This window comes from Oryza sativa, chromosome 5 (assembly GCF_034140825.1).
Source record: "Oryza sativa Japonica Group chromosome 5, ASM3414082v1".
NCBI classification, from domain to species: domain Eukaryota; kingdom Viridiplantae; phylum Streptophyta; class Magnoliopsida; order Poales; family Poaceae; genus Oryza; species Oryza sativa.
In genome coordinates this window covers 21,135,248-21,152,473 of record NC_089039.1, presented here as the reverse complement: position 1 = coordinate 21,152,473, position 17,226 = coordinate 21,135,248, and the positions used below count along the sequence as shown (strand labels likewise).

The 17,226-nt window shown below is 49.4% G+C and overlaps 2 protein-coding genes across 4 annotated transcripts; both read left to right on the top strand.

Moving 5' to 3' along the window:
* Positions 1–1,290: 1,290 nt before the first annotated feature.
* Positions 1,291–6,821, top strand: LOC4338867 (potassium channel AKT2-like). 3 transcript variants are annotated; one of them, XR_001545791.3, is made up of 11 exons: positions 1,291–1,578; positions 1,670–1,888; positions 3,042–3,200; positions 3,300–3,357; positions 3,456–3,773; positions 3,859–4,098; positions 4,540–4,860; positions 5,058–5,249; positions 5,362–5,437; positions 5,628–6,228; positions 6,333–6,821. XR_001545791.3 is itself a non-coding variant. In NM_001420419.1 (11 exons), the coding sequence occupies exons 1-11, from the start codon at positions 1,364–1,366 to the stop codon at positions 6,491–6,493; spliced, it is 2,568 nt and encodes an 855-aa protein (NP_001407348.1). In that variant the 5' UTR covers positions 1,332–1,363; the 3' UTR covers positions 6,494–6,752. The 3 variants fall into 3 exon arrangements, 2 of the variants coding, with proteins under 2 accessions (NP_001407348.1, XP_066166345.1); NM_001420419.1 differs by having other exon boundaries at positions 1,332–1,578; positions 5,620–6,228; positions 6,333–6,752; XM_066310248.1 differs by lacking the exon at positions 1,291–1,578 and having other exon boundaries at positions 1,744–1,888; positions 3,284–3,357; positions 5,620–6,228.
* A 3,361-nt stretch (positions 6,822–10,182) lies between these two features.
* LOC4338866 (heat shock 70 kDa protein BIP4-like) lies at positions 10,183–12,455 on the top strand. Its single transcript, NM_001420436.1, has one exon. It carries the CDS (start codon positions 10,216–10,218, stop codon positions 12,277–12,279), a length of 2,064 nt encoding a protein of 687 aa, NP_001407365.1. The 5' UTR covers positions 10,183–10,215; the 3' UTR covers positions 12,280–12,455.
* The last annotated feature ends 4,771 nt before the right edge of the window (positions 12,456–17,226 follow it).

Genomic DNA, 17,226 nt, shown 5'->3' with positions numbered 1-17,226 from the left:
TCGATCGATCTGCTGACGATCGCTGTGCCATCATTTGTGGATCGTGATAAACGTGGGGGGAGCTCCTACACCTGAAGTTGTACCTGTATCGTAGTCCACGAGACTCCACTATCAGTAATCAATTCCTCATCCGCAAAACTCCAAATGGAAAAGAAGGCCTGAGAGAGAACTGATACCTACATGTGTACACGCAAAAACTCCTATTGGGAAAAAGAATACCTGAGAGAGGATTGATAACTACAGGTGTACACGGACACCCCGACTTGAAGCATATATCACTCCACATCGGCGAACATTCCGTGTACACGGTCACGGCTGCTACGTACGGCAGCGAGCTCAGCTCACTCGCTCACTGCAGCATCCGAAGGGATGAAAACGGTTAGAAATGGTTGAAAACGATATCATTATTTTATTATCTTTTCGAAAACGAACAAAAACGGTCGGAAAATTTCCATATCTATGAATTTATCTATTTAGTATCAATTTTAATTTCACGCTGATAAAAAATTTAAAAATATTAGTTTTGCAGAAACGATACCGACACACAGGCGAATTCTGAATCCTCTCTGGCCACAAGCCCAGCTAGCCCACAACCGGTCAACCAAAACCCTGGTCGCTTTGGACAGGGATTGCCTCTCTACGCGCGCACCGCCACCAGTTGTTGCACGGTGCATTCACCAACGCACGCGCTCGCTGGAGATATATACGCACCGGTGACCGGCCGGCCCCTGAGCTATATAGCTTAGCCTGGTCACTGTCTTCCCGGACAATGACCCACTGGACCCTCCCCCGCTTTACCTTCCCTCCCCATTACTGATGAATAATGGATGGATAGATGCTCTATGCTTTCATGTCGCGCCTCAGCTCCATTATTTGCTTGGAGATGCGCCTAGCTTGATCTGAGGCTGTGTTTAGATTCAGGGTGAAAAGTTTTGACGTGTCATATCGAATATACGGACACATATTTAAAGTATTAAATGTAGACTAATAACAAAATAAATTATAGATTCCGTCTGTAAACAGCGAGACGAATTTATGAAGCCTAATTAATTCGGCATTAGCAAATGTTTACTTTAGCACTACATGTCAGATCATGTAGCAATTAGTTTTTAAAGATTCGTCTCGCAATTTACACACAATCTATGTAATTAGTTTTTTTACCCATATTTAATACTTTATGCATGTGTTCGAATATTTGATGTGATAGGATGAAAAATTTTGTCGGGATCTAAACATGCCCTGGTTCTCGCTTTGCCTTTTTGCCTTCTTCTTTGGCTCCATACCGGTGTATATATCTGGTTCATTTCTTCTCCCCGGGCTAGCTTCTTGCTAGCTGCACGGTGTGCAACGTCTTCTGGTAGCAATGAAGACCTCGAGCTTCGAGAGCGCTAGTAGCAGCGGCGGCAGCGGCGGTGGCGGTGGCGGCGGTGGCGGCGAGGGCTCCGGCTCGTTCAACCTCCGGAACCTATCCAAGCTCATCCTGCCGCCTCTCGGCGTGCCGGCCGGCGGCCACGCCCAGTCCGGCCATGCCGGCCCCAACGACAGGCGTGTCATCTCGCCTCTCGACTCCAGATACAGGTCAGTGAGGGTGACACACCATCTCTCACTCTTCGCGCATGCTTCGCCATGGCGCCATGGATCTCAGCTAGCTTGAGAGGAGGTTTTGTAGGTGCTGGGACACGTTCATGGTGGTGCTGGTGGCGTACTCGGCGTGGGTGTACCCGTTCGAGGTGGCGTTCATGAACGCGTCGCCCAAGGGCGGCCTCGAGGTGGCCGACATCGTCGTCGACCTCTTCTTCGCCGTCGACATCGTCCTCACCTTCTTCGTCGCCTACATCGACTCCAGGACTCAGCTCCTCGTCCGCGACAGGCGGAGGATTGCCACCAGGTAATTCACGCACGTCTCACTGTCGATCTCATCTCAAATTTCATCACCTAATATAAGCTTAGCTCGCAACATTTGGTAGAGTGCCATGTTAATTACTCTTGCTATGCTTGTTTCAGAAAACATGGCATGATCATATTTTTGTCTAAAAATGGTTTTGCTCGTCCATTATCCTTTTTGGTGAGAAAAATGGCAACTGCATTACGTGGTGTTTAATACGAGTCTAGTCTTAGTCGAGCTGCTGATTTTCTATTCTGATCATTTACTGCCTGATGGGGATAGCTCGTGCCGTTAAGGCAAAGCCATCCGGCTGATCTTGTTCATGTGAAGTTCCATACTAGCTGGTCGCTGACTCACTGGTCGCTATACATCAAGTATTTATGACGAATGCTGTGGTTTAATTTCCTAGTCGTGACTGTATGCTAGAGAAGTTTCATGGCATACCTAACGTGGCAACACTTTGATCATGGAATTAAACATCTGCTACAGGACATGTCAGTATACTATTATCACCAAGAAAAGGTCTTCAAATCAGAACGGGACCCAAAACCAAACTGCATCATTAATAACAATTTCTTTTATTTTTTATGACTGCATTATTGATTTGATAATAGTGCAACTGGGCCCTACATCGTACTGACTGAGATTTCTGAAGTTTTTTATGCAAAACACGAGCAGCTGTAGCAGTAGGTGCTGAGAAGTCGTGTGTCATGTGTGTGCAAGCTTCAGCATACGCCAAAATGGATAATGTCGTGATCAAATCTGTAGCGGGTTCTGTTTCCTTTGGGTGGATTATTAGAGATTCTTGTTAGCTACATTATCTTTACAGATCAACGATAATGGTCCATCAGAGAGATGTGCCCAAGATAGCATCATTGACATGCCCACAGCTTTAGAATTTCTGTTCCACTGAAGTTTGAAATGATTAGAGATGTTCATTTTCTTTTCTTTTCTTTTCTTTTTCTTTTCTTTTTTGTTTCTTGCTATGTTTGGTCGTTTTGATTTAATTAACTAATGAAAATGGATCTCATCTTCAGCCTCTCTGCCGACAGTCACCCAAGCAATAAGTTTTTTTTTGGTTTTGAAAAAGAAAAAAATATTGGTCGTTTTGATTATTTGAACACTTAAGTGATGCAGACTTGTTGTGCATTCACAGATATCTGTCGACGTTCTTCATCATGGATGTGGCGTCGACTATCCCGTTCCAAGGCCTTGCCTACATCGTCACCGGCGAGGTCAGGGAGAGCCCGGCGTTCAGCCTCCTCGGCATCCTCCGGCTATGGCGTCTCAGGAAGGTCAAGCAGTTCTTCACAAGGTAAAATAAACAGAGTTAAAAGCTATCATATGCGTGCCAATGGCACAGAAATACACAAACGAAATCTAACTGACAACACGTAGTTGATCGATCCATCAGGCTGGAGAAGGACATCAGGTTCAACTACTTCTGGATCCGCTGCGCCCGGCTCATCGCGGTAAACGCCATTTTGATCTCTCAGGGAAAATGAAATCTTTCAGCAAAATTAGGATGACATTTTTTTTGTTGTCTGAAGATTGTGTGAAACTTTTGCAGGTGACGCTGTTCCTGGTGCACTGCGCGGGGTGCCTGTACTACCTGATCGCGGACAGGTACCCGCACAGGGAGAAGACGTGGATCGGCGCGGTGATCCCGGACTTCCAGGAGGCGAGCCTGTGGATCCGCTACACCTCCTCCGTCTACTGGTCCATCACCACCATGACCACCGTCGGCTACGGCGACATGCACGCCCAGAACACCGTCGAGATGATCTTCAACATCTTCTACATGCTCTTCAACCTCGGCCTCACCGCCTACCTCATCGGCAACATGACCAACCTCGTCGTTGAGGGCACCCGCCGTACCATGGAATTCGTAAGAATTCTTATTACTAACCTGCATGTGTTTGTTGAGTTGCATGTACCGACCAGTTTAATTACTCTTTTTTTTTAACTTGTAGAGGAACAGCATTCGTGCTGCCTCCAATTTCGTGGGCCGGAACCACCTGCCGCCTAGGCTGAAGCAGCAGATACTGGCCTACATGTGCCTCAAGTTCAGGGCAGAGAGCCTGAACCAGCAGCAGCTGATGGATCAGCTCCCCAAATCCATCTGCAAGGGCATCTGCGAGTACCTCTTCCTCCCCGTCGTCAAGGACGTCTACCTCTTCAAGGGTGTCTCAAGAGAAGTGCTCCTTCTCATGGTAACCACACACATTAACCATACTCAATTTTATTCAGACAAACAATGGATCTGTTTAGATCCCACCTCAAAATTTTACACCATATCACATTGAACGTTTAAACACCTGCATGAAGTATCAAATATAGGTTAAAAAAAATTAATCGCACAGATTGCAATTACTTTGCGAGACGAATCTTTTAATCCTAATTACTCCATGATTTGACAATGTGGTGCTACAGTAAACATGCGCTAATGACGGATTAATTAGGCTTAATAAATTTATCTCGCAGTTTAATGACGGATACTGTAATTATTTTTTTTGTTAGTGCCCAAACACCCCATGCAACACCCTATATAACAACCGATGTGACACATCAAAATTTTACACCCTGATCTAAACACCCCCGAAGAGAAGAAGATTAGACAAACAACAATGAGGATGGATTTAATTCGTGTGTAGGTTACGAAGATGAAGCCGGAGTACATACCGCCGAAGGAGGACGTGATCGTGCAGAACGAGGCGCCGGACGACGTCTACATCGTGGTGTCCGGCGAGGTGGAGGTGATCTACTCCGACGGCGAAGCCGAGGAGCGGGTGGTGGCGACGCTGGGGACGAGGGGCGTGTTCGGCGAGGTGAGCGCGCTCAGCGACCGCCCGCAGAGCTTCACGCTGCGGACGCGGACGCTGTGCCAGCTGCTGCGCCTGCGCCAGGCCGCGCTCAAGGAGGCCATGCAGAGCAAGCCCGAGGACAGCGTCGTCATCATCAAGAACTTCCTCAAGGTCGGTGAACATGTACACCGTCGTCTTTTTTTTTTCACGAACACGCAAAAGAATTGTACGAATACACATTAATATATTAGAAGAAAAAAAGTTTTAGTTACACAAATGTACACCGTCGTCCCACGGTGATCAGACTCATCCATGGATTGGATTCCGAGCAAACTACTGAACTGAGATGTGTGGTTTGTGGTGTGCAGCATCAGATCGAGATGCACGACATGAAGGTGGAGGACTTGCTCGGGGAGGACGCCGCCGGCGAGTACGACCACGGCAACATACCGTGCAATCTGCTGACGGTGGCAGCCACCGGGAACAGCAGCTTCCTTGAGGATCTCCTGAAAGTTGGAATGGATCCTGACGTCGGTGACTCCAAGGGAAGAACTGCACTGGTAAGGCTAGTACTGGGCCCTCTCGACCAAAAGAATACATTCAAACTCTCAAATTTAGACTTGAATCCGAAATTTGAATCGAATTTACTAATTTGGGCCCTGTTCTTGTCAGCATATAGCGGCATCGAAGGGGTACGAGGACTGCGTGCTGGTTCTCCTCAAGCAAGCGTGCAACGTAAACATCAAAGGTAAAAAACATCCCAAATCTCGTAATTAGCGTATCTCGTACTCCCTTTGCCTAAAATATAAGAACAAAAGATTGGATGAGACGTTTCCTAATACTACGAATTTGGATAAACGTCATATCCAATTTTAAATTCTTGTATTTTAGGACGGTGACAGGTTTGATCCTGTGATGTGATTTCTGCAGACGCGCAGGGCAACACGGCGCTGTGGAACGCCATCGCCGCGAGGCACCACAAGATCTTCAACATCCTGTACCACTTCGCGCGCGTCTCGAGCCCGCACCACGCCGCCGGCGACCTCCTCTGCCTCGCCGCGCGCCGGGGCGACCTCGACACGCTCCGGGAGCTCCTCAAGCACGGCCTCGCCGTCGACTCGGAGGACCGGGACGGCGCCACGGCGCTCCGCGTCGCGCTCGCCGAGGGCCACGCCGACGTCGCCAGGCTCCTCGTCCTCAACGGCGCCAGCGTCGACAGGGCGGCCAGCCACAACGAGCAGCAGGCGGCGGCGGCGGTGTCGGTCGACGAGCTGCGGGAGCTCATGAAGACGCGCGAGCTCGCGCACCCGGTCACCATCGTCGTCGACTCGCCGTCGCCGGCCGCCGCAGCCGTCATCCGGGAGGTCGGCTCGTCGGGGGACAGCCGGAATGGGCGGCGCCAGAGCGCGAGATCAGACGGCGCGCACTGGCCACGGGTGAGCATATACAGGGGCCATCCATTCGTCAGAAACCGTAGCTCAGAAGCCGGCAAGCTGATCAACCTGCCCGGCACCATGGAAGAATTCAGAATCATCATAGGTAAAATTCAGAAACCATGTAGAAGTAGCTATCTGAATCTTGCTGCAATTGCAAGATCGTGCAGTTCAAACTAACCGATGATTTCTGCTCCTTTTTCTTTTCAGAGGAGAAACTGAAAGTCGACGCGAGGAAGACGCTGATCATGAACGACGAAGGAGCGGAGATTGACTCGATCGACGTGATCCGGGACAACGATAAGCTGTTCATAGTGACCGAGGAGCATATGACAGCAGTAGCATCGATGGACTCGGTGTCTGGATCATAGCATATTCGAGTTTGCTGAATAAGGCCTTGTCCAGCTTGGAGGGATTTGAGTGGGAATGTTTTTGCATCACAATAGGTGTAAAACTAGTCTCCCCAATCTGTTCCTTTTAGGATTAACCGAACAAAGCCTAATCAAGTTTTCTATTGGCGACAATCCAACAAATGTGAGAAGTGCCAATATAATTGAAGTGATTAATGGTTTTGTAGTGTATTGGATTAGGAGATAGATATGCCATAAACAAGATTCACAAATTGCTACTACCTCCGTTTCAAAAATTGTACTCCATCTATTTTATATTATAAAACGTTTTGATTTTTTTTAAGTCAAACTTTTTTAAATTTGTTCATGTTTATAAAAAATACAGCAACATTTTCAACACCAAACAAATATGTTGTCGAAATATATTCAATTTTAGATTCAATAGAACTAATTTAGTGCTATTAGAGTTGATACATTTCTCTATAAATCTATCTATTATATTATTAAAACAGCTTTGAAAGGAAGCACCACGTTCGCTGTGGGGCTAGAAATTCTCACATTAATCGGAAAAAAAGAAAAAAAAGAAAAGGAGAGTCCAAGTAGAAGTACAATTTTAAAATAGCTGAAATTCGGAATTAAAAATAAGCAATATTGAAATAAGTTTCCATATAAGAACCCAATACGAGATTAATCAAATTTCGAAATAAAAATAAAATAAAATCCAAAATTAGAAAAGGAAATGATAGTCTAAGTAGGAATATAATTTAAAAATAGCTGAAATTCGAAATTAAAAATAAGGAATATTAAAAGAAGAGTCATATAAGAACCAAATACGAGATTAATCAAAATTTGAAATAAAAATAAAATAAAATCCAAAATTAGAAAAGGAAAGGAGAGTCCAAGTAGAAATACAATTTAAAAATAGCTGAAATTTGGAATTAAAAATAAGTAATATTGAGAAGTTTCCATATAAGAACCCAATACGAGATTAATCAAAATTCAAAATAAAAAAATAAAATCTAAAATTAGAAAAGGAAATGAGAGTCTAAGTAGGAATACAATTTAAAATTAGCTGACATTCAGAATTAAAAATAAGCAATATGGAAAGAAGAATCCATATAAGAACCCAATACGAAATTAATTAAAATTTAGAATAAAATATAAAATAATATCCAAAATTAGAAAATTTAAAAGAGAGTTCAAGTAGGAATATAATTTTGAAACAACTGATAAAAAATAAAAACATAAAAAGAACACAATACGACATTAACTATTTTTTTAAAAAAATTGAAATTAGAAAAAAAAATAAGATTTCAATTAGGAATACAATTTATAAATAACTAAATTTTTTTATACAAATAAAGATTATTGAAAGAAAAGACCATCTAAAACACATGACGAGATAAATTATGTAACATGCCTATAAAGGAGTAGAGCGGTAGTGGTTGATACGACATATGAAAATTGTTAATAAAACATAAAATAGAATCCTAATAACGATTAAAAGGAGGGACATCAGGCAGGCCGTGAAACAAATGAGTAAGGTGGTTGCCGGGACTTCTAGAAAGTAAAAAAAAAAACCTCATTGATAATCATATTCGATTGTTAAAATCTTAATGACAATAAAAAGGAGAAGCAGCAGACGGGGTGCATAAGAGTATTGTTGCAGAGCCGCCGACGGCTGACGGGACTTCTAGAAAATAAAAAATAAATTCCAACGATAGTTATGTTCGATATTTAGAATCACAATGACAATTAAAGAGTAGGCGGCGGACGGGCTACAGAGGGGCATAGTGGCATTGTTTGATGGGACTTCTAAAAATTATAAAAAATGAAACTACAAGTCCAATTTTTCAAGGTTCAAAATTTCTAAAAAGTAAAAAAAATAATGATAATCATGTTCGATTTTAAAATCTCAAAGACAATAAAGAAGGGAGACAGCGGGCAAGCCGTAGAGGAGTACAATGGCAAAGCCAATGACGGTTTGGTGGGACTTCTAGAAAGTAAAAAATGAACCTAGACAATAATTATGTTCGATTTTTAAAATCTCAATGTCAATAAAGAGAAGAGACAGTGGACAGGCCATAGAGGAGTATAATGTCAACGTTTGACGGGACATTTAGAAATTATAAAAATAAAACCCAACATGACAATAAACTCTAAAAACTATAAAATCCAGTTTTTAAAGGTTCCAAGAAAAATGAAAAGAAATAGTGGTAGATCAAGCAAGCAAATAAAGAAGGAGATGACATAAGGGGTAGCAACTGGTATGACTTTTAAAAACTCTATAATTAGAAACACGAGGATGATAAGGTTTGGTCTTTCAAAGTCTTAAGACAATAAGATAGCTATTTAATAAATTTTAAGTAAAATCATATAAAAAATATGATTTTGTTCGGGTGCTAGCCGCGCAATTACGCGGGCCACTCAGCTAGTTTGATCTAAAGTTTGATTTCAAAAATAATCAAAGTGGCATATAATATGAAATAGAGGGATTAACAATCAACAGAGAAGCTGATCATTGACATTTACTTTTCTTTGTTTCGCTATGATGCTACAAGATTTTGTATAGTAGTAGTTGTTACACATGTCTTTCGATATACTCCCTTCATCCAAAGATGTAAGACATTTCTTGTGTCACCAAGAACAAGAAGCAATTAACTCATCTCTCATGTAACATATTTTATCACCCAAAACCAAAAAGGAATTAACTCATCTCTCATGTAACAAATCAAGGAAGTATATGCACGCATACAAGTATTAAGATGACTCCTTAAGTTTCGGTCAACAATTAATTTAGCAATCTGAACACTAAAAATATGACTATCTCTTTTGAAAAAAAAAACAGATGCCTAATATTTTTGAATGAAGGATGTATTAAGTGGGATATGGTTAATACAAGTTCGTAACAAACTAGACTTTTTATCTTAGTTCTTATTAGTATTTAAAACGTAATTTCGAGATCCAATCCACACCTATTGAGTAAGTACTCATTCCATCTATTTTTGATAGATATATATCTAAATCTGAAAAAATTATTTTTAATAACATATTTCAATCTAACCACCTATCATCTTAATGACTTTCTCGGATTTAATGCGTAACTCTCCATTCTTTCATTGGCTACATGGGCATTGAGAAATGTAAATATTAATGAACCACTTGTTTACGAGGAATAACTAGTGGCATGTTTAAATGGATGATAAGTAGAATTACTTATCCTTATTCAGTGTGGCAAGATGAAATATTACTATCAAAAATAGATGAAGGGACTATAAAGTTTTTTTTTCGCGAGAGGAGGGACTATAAAGTTGAAGCCATATGGGACTAGTTTTTAATAAAAAAAGACACCATATGGGACTCTGCGTTTAGTACTAATTGGAGTAGTATTTTGTTAGTGTAAACCTCAATGACACACGATCCAACTCTGTAAACCGTTGAGTCCGTACCGATCCGTGTACGAAGATGAAACCGATTCGGCACCGATACGCTACGCGCGCACGGCCACCGGCACACGTCATTACCACGTCTCACACCCTACCCTGACCGTCCGATCGGATCAACCAACGGCCCAGATCACGCCACTGACGTGTACGCCCTGCCGTGAGCGCCTCCGATTGGGCGGCACAGCGCACACACCAGATCGGAGTCGGCCTCGGCCTCGGCCGCCGCACGCTATATATATATCGCGACGCTCCCCCGCCTCGTATATCGACACAAAACCAAAAGCGAAGACGACGATCATGGCGCGGCCGCGGCGCGCTTCGACGGCAACGACAATGCAGCTGGGGCTTCTCCTCGCCGCGCTTCTCCTCTTCACGTCGTCGCTGGCCGGCTCTGTGGCGGCGGCCGCACCGCCGCCGCCGGCGGGGGCCAAGGGTGGTGGTGCCAAGAGCGGCGGCGGCGGCGGCACCGTGATCGGGATCGACCTCGGCACGACGTACTCGTGCGTCGGCGTCTACCGGAACGACCGTGTCGAGATCATCGCCAACGACCAGGGGAACCGGATCACGCCCTCGTGGGTCGCCTTCACCGACGGCGGCGAGCGGCTCATCGGCGAGGCAGCCAAGAACCAGGCGGCGGCCAACCCGGAGCGGACCATCTACGACGCCAAGCGGCTCATCGGCCGGCAGTTCTCCGACGCCGAGGTGCAGCGCGACATGAAGCTGCTGCCGTTCGCCGTCGTCGACCGGAACGGCAAGCCGCACGTGCGCGTCGAGGTGAAGGACGGCGACGTGCGCGTGTTCAGCCCGGAGGAGGTGAGCGCCATGGTGCTCACCCGGATGAAGGAGACGGCCGAGGCCTACCTCGGCGAGAAGGTCACGCGCGCCGTCGTCACCGTCCCGGCCTACTTCAACGACGCGCAGCGGCAGGCCACCAAGGACGCCGGCGTCATCGCCGGGCTCACCGTCGACCGCATCATCAACGAGCCGACCGCCGCCGCCATCGCCTACGGCATCGACAAGAAGGGCGCGGAGAAGAACGTCCTCGTCTTCGACCTCGGCGGCGGCACGTTCGACGTCAGCATCCTCGCCATCGACAACGGCGTGTTCGAGGTCCTTGCCACCAACGGCGACACCCACCTCGGCGGCGAGGACTTCGACCAACGCCTCATGGACCACTTCGTCAAGGTCATCCGCCGGAAGCACGGGCGCGACATCGCCGGCGACGCGCGCGCGCTGGGCAAGCTCCGCCGCGAGTGCGAGCGCGCCAAGCGCGCGCTCAGCAACCAGCACCAGGTGCGCGTCGAGATCGAGTCCCTGTTCGACGGCGTCGACTTCTCGGAGCCGCTCTCCCGGGCGCGGTTCGAGGAGCTCAACGGCGACCTCTTCAAGAAGACGATGGTGCCGGTGAGGAAGGCCATGGCGGACGCCGGGCTGGGCAAGGGCGACATCGACGAGATCGTCCTCGTCGGCGGCAGCACCAGGATCCCCAAGGTGCAGCAGCTGCTCAAGGACTACTTCGGTGGCAAGGAGCCCAACCGCGGCGTCAACCCCGACGAGGCCGTGGCGTACGGCGCCGCCGTGCAGGCCAGCATCATCAGCGGCCACGTCGACGAGAACACGGAGAGCATGATCCTCCTCGACGTCGCGCCGCTCACCCTCGGCCTGGAGACGGCCGGCGGCGTGATGACCAAGCTGATCCCGCGCAACACGGTGGTGCCGACGAAGAAGACGCAGGTGTTCACCACGTACAAGGACAGGCAGACGACGGTGACCATCCAGGTGTTCGAGGGCGAGCGGAGCATGACGAGGGACAACCGGCTGCTCGGCAAGTTCGACCTCACCGGCATCGCGCCGGCGCCGAGGGGGGCGCCGCAGATCGCGGTGACGTTCGAGGTGGACGCCAACGGCATCCTCAGCGTGCTGGCCGCCGACAAGGCCACCGGCAGGTCGGAGAAGATCACCATCTCCGGCGACGACCGCAAGATCAGCCAGGAGGAGATCGACCGGATGGTGCGCGAGGCGGAGGAGTTCGCCGACGAGGACCGCCGGCACAGGGAGCAGGTGGACGCCCGGAACAGCCTGGAGGCGTACGTCTACAACGTCAAGAGCACGCTCGGCGGCAAGATGGCGGACGCCATGGAGGGGGAGGAGAAGGAGAAGGTGGAGGAGGCGGTGAGGGAGGCGCACGAGTGGCTGGACGGCAACCCGGACGCCGGCAAGGAGGAGTACGAGGAGAAGCTGCGGGAGCTGGAGGACGTGTGCAACCCCGTCATGTCGGCGGTGTACCAGAGGTCCGGCGGCGGCGGCGGCGCACCGGAAGATGGCAACGTCGACGACGAGGATGACCACGATGAGCTTTAGTTTAGTCCGGCTGGCGGCTGCTAAGCTAGCTAGCTCCTGTTTCACTAACTATCTAGAGTTCCTTTTTTTTTTCATTGCCGTATAAAATAATTTTACTAGGCAAACAATTATATTGCAAATATATTAGTATTTTTGTATTACATTCATAGTTTGGATTCGATCGAAAGTGTGTTTTCATTTGCTTAATGGATGAAGTCCCTATAATCTAAAAATTATATGTCAAACTATTATATATGTCTTCCAATACTGATGGTATACACGAACGATTCCAATACTGATGCTAAACACGAAATGTACAGAATAGCTGGCTGGATGAACAGAGTCCCTAAACGGATCGATAAAAACGAACCTGAACCTGTGTAGTATTCTTCTTAGATTTGGTACTCCCCCGTTTCATATTGTAAGTTTCTTCTAATTTTTTTCAGTCAATTATTTATAAAAAACAAATTAGCTACATCTACAACACCAAATAACTTTCATTAAAACATTGAATATGTTTTAATAATATGTTTATTTTGTGTTGAAAATATTTTTATGTTTTTTATAACCTTAATCAAACTTAAAAACATTAATTAAGAAAAAACTTAAATAATTTATAATATGAAACGGAACGGAGGTGTATTTTCTTAGATGTTACCGATAACAATTGAAAGCAGGAGGTGAGCTTTTGGGTCTGTGAGTTCAGACTAATCAAAGTTTTCTGAAGATGCACCCATTGGCCCTAACAAAGTAACAATTCGGCACTCCTAGCCCAGAAGCAAAGCAACTCCACCATCTGCAATTGTAGTTTCTATACTTTTTCTAGGGAAGAAAGAAACTGCTAAAATGAAATTTTGATGTAATGCTGGCAGCCATAAATAAGCGCTCAGCTTTTTTTTCTTGGGTAATCCCTCCGGGCTGGTTTCCTGTATAGTATTGAGTTATTGACAAGAGCAGTAACGCAGTATCCAGATCAGTAAGGATTGATATTTTCAGCTGGATATTTCAGGCCCAAGTGCCATACATCGATGGGGATGAAGCACCGAGAAGGAATAAGTTCACTTCAGGTCCTTCATTTTGTCGCCAAGTCTGAAATTCATCCCTGAACCGTAACACTAGATATGACGCGTCCCTCAACTCCTAAAACTAGTGCAAATAAGCCCTCAAGGCGGTGGTTTGGATGACGATTTTGGTTGATGTGACACCTACGTGGCTAGTTTGACTTAGACTTTATCCTACGTGGTAGTGACGTGGCACTGGAAGCAAAATATAAATATTAAAAAAATTAAAACGTGGAGTCCACATGTTAGTCAATAGATAAAAAATAGCGGGATCCATATGTCAATGGGTCTCACCCTCCCCTCTATCTCCACGGACAGCGGCGCCTCCTTCTCTCTTCTCCCTCCTGACCATCCCTCCTCCCTCCTCGAGCTCTCTCGCCGGTGGGTTGCCACCGTTGATGACCATAGCGGCTGAGCATGGAGGCCAAGCACCACCACACCAACGGCATAGAGGGCGAGTGTTGGTGGAAACTCCCCTCACTCATTTCTTCTGTCGTGGCCATCGCCACCACCATGCCACTCGTTGTGCCGTGGAGGAAGATGAAGGCAGGGTGGCCGTGGGCATCGGCGGGGAGTTGAGGAGGGAGGAGGGAAGGCCAGCGAGCTCACCATGCCGCTCGTCCTCCATGTGAGGTGCGTAGCTGCCATGGATATTAGCCTCCGTCTTGTTGGCCTCTAGACCCCTCCAATATCGCCGGCCACCACTGCATCTGTGGAAGGAGAGCAAAGAAGGGGGGAGAAGACGTCGTTGGCCACGTCTGGTTGGGTAAGGGTTGAAAGGGAAGGAGGTGCTACCCACTGCATCTTGTGGCGATAGGCAGGGTGAAAGAGGTAAGGAGTATTTCGACTAGTGCTCAGTCTCCATGGTAGTCTGCGATGGTAGCAGCGGTGGCCGTCCAACGAGGGAGCTCGAGGAGGGAGGAAGGAAAGACGGGAGGGAGAGAGGAGAAGGGGAATGAGGCATTGTCGGCCATGGCAAAAGAAGCGAGTAGGAGCGCTCCAGCCTCCAGCGCTCCCGTCGGCCTCTGTGCTTATCGTCAGTGGTGACTGCGGGAAGGTGACAACAACTGCAGGAAGGCGGCAACCCGGCGGTGAGGGAGCTTGAGGAGGGAGGAGGGATGGCTAGGAGGGAGAGGGGAGAAGGAGGCGTCGCCACACTGCCGTCCGTGGAGATAGAGAGGAGGGTTCCACTATTTTTGTTATCTTCTGGCTGACTAACATGTGGGCTCCATATTTTTTATTTTTTATTTTTTATATTTTGCTTCTAGTGCCACGTCACCTTCAAGTATGTAGCGCCCGTTCCGTCGTGGCGCCTAGCGGGAAAATTATCTCTTAAAAACCCTAACTGCGAAATTTGTTTCTTTGCTTGTTGTCTAGTGTCCGTGCCATCTCAAGATCTCAATCCCCGATCTATCGTCGAGTTCAATTCCGAATCCAAATCCTTCCAATCAAATTCCTCCGCAAAAGTCTATTTTGCCTCCCCCGAGGTCGATGGGCCGAATCTCGCTCGGCCCATCTTCCCCTCTTCCCCGGCCCCCTCTCTCCCCGGGCGCTCTCTCTCTCTCTCTCTCTCTCTCTCGCGCGCTCTCCCATCTCTCCCCCCCCGCTCGGCCTCGCCCGTACGCTGCTCGCGCGTGCGAGAGCCGCCCCGAGCGCCTCTTTCCCCGCTCCCCCGCTCAGCCTCGCCCGCACGCCGCGCGCGCGTGCGCGTAAGCCGCCGCGCCGAGCGCCCCCTCCCTTTCCCCTCGCTCTGCCGCGCCTGCAGCCGCGCAGCCGCTCGTCCTCGCGAGCCAGCGTGTGCGCGCCCGCGCGGACGCCGCCCGTTGCTTCCCGCGCGCGCGTGCCGTGGTGGCCGACCGCCCGGTCGCCGCCGCCGTCAACCTCTGCACGCGCCTGTCGCCAGTGTCGCCGCTCCGCTCCAAACCGCCCCGCCGTCATCGCCGTCGTCATCGCCCGGCCCCCGCCCCTCCGCGCGCAAGCCGCCAAGGGACGGAGGCAGCGCCCCTCCTCCCTCTGCCGCGTCGCCCCCGCTCCCCTCCTCCTTTTTCCCGAATCGGCAAAAGGGCAAGCCCCTTTCTCCCCCTCCTTTTTTCCCCTTTTTCCCCCGCCGGCGTCATCCTCCCTGTCACCGCTTTGGCCGCGACCGCCGAGCGCCAGCTCGCGCCTTGACCGCCCTAAGTCGGTTCCCAAACCGACATTGCCGCCCCCTTTAAACCCCACCTCCTTCCCCTCCAAACTCCCTCATTTTCGCCTCCGCGCCATTGCCGCCCTCTGTTTCGCCGTCGCCGAACGTCGTTGCGCGTGTCGGAGGAGCCGGCACGAGCAAGGACGCGGAAGAGGACTCCGGCCGCGCCCTCTCCTTCCTCTTCCCCGGCCCGAGGCCGGAGAGATTACTCCCGCGCCGTCGGCCTCTCGTCACAGCGCCCCGACCCGCACGGTAGTGCCTCTCTCCGTTCTTCCTCCTCGCTCCATCTCCCCCCCCTTAGTTTTCGGTGGTAGCACGAGTAGCCTCCCCGTAGCTAGCCGGTGCCGCCCCGACCGTTGCCGTCGCTCGCCGTGTGCTCGCCGCCGTCGCCGCCCGAGCTCCGTAGCACCCGCTCGTCGCCGGCCTCGCTCGGCGTAGTTCCGTCCAATCTGACGCTAGCATCGGATTCCCGTGGTCGCGTGGATGCTCTCACCGCCGGGAATCGGTCTCTCGTGACCTCGTCGCCGTTTCCCTCTTCTCCCGCCGCCGGTTGCCGCCGCCGCAATCCGCCGCCGTCGAGCAACCTCCGGCGAATCCGAGCCGTTGGCTCGTCTCCCCTTGTCACGTGCAACCGCCCGGTGTGCACGCTTTTGCCCGTATCACCGTGGTTCGCTCCGCCGCTCGCCACCGCCGCCCGCCGTCCATTCGCGGCCGGGTCGTCGTCTACCTCCCGCCGGCCCGCGTGGCAGCCACGTAGGCGCCACGTCGGCGCCAGCTCAGCCTGGACCGGATCGAGCCGACCCCGGTCAGTCCCTCCCCGTGCGCGCGTTCCACCGCGAGCCGTGAAGCTGCGCGTGGGCCCGCCGCACCTGCGTCCACCGCGGACCGCGCGCATGCACCGCGTCCCTTCCCCGCCCGCGCGCGTGCGTCGCGTGCTCCCTCCGCACGGTGAGCCGAGCCGCTGACAAGCGGGTCCCACCCGGGACCGCGCGTGGTGAGCCCGGTCCACCGGCTCTCTCTGTCCTCCCTCCCGCGCGCGCGCGAGTTTGGGCCGCCTTGGGCCGGCCGGCCCATTTAGCTCGGCCAGACTGCTCCATTTCTCTTGGGCCGCGCCCTAGCCGTCCGAGAAAAGTCTATATTCCCTCCCTCCCTTCTTTTCTTTTTCTTTTCCAAAAAGGATTTAAATAAATACTTTTTCCTTTAGACCAAAAATCCAATAATCTTAGAAATTCAATATCTTCCCAACCGTAAATCCGATTGACTCCGTTCAACTTCCAAAATTCCTCAAATCTCGAGATCTATCTAATGGCACGCTTAGAGGTCATTAATAGGGCTTTATTTTTGCCGTTTGTTGAGTTGTCCCGTTTCGCGTGTAGTTTCGGAGCCCGAAGACCCGCAGTGCGAGGATTTCGAGGATCAAGCTCCGGATCTCGAGCAAGGCAAGCCACCTTTGAACATCTTGAGCCTATATTTGAAATTTAATTATATTGCTTGCGAAATATTATGCATTGATAGGATCACACTTAATCTGTTGTCCCGTCTGCAAGGCAGATTGGCAGACCTACCTAATTTGTTACATTTGATCCTTCCTTTGTTAATTGTTATACCATGTCCCCTTGTAACCACCCAGTTGCGCCTCGATATTCGTGCACTCTGTGCGAGTATCGACGGTCGCCTTCAAACTTAAAATCTGAGTAACAACTTGGGTAAAACTGGAGTTTT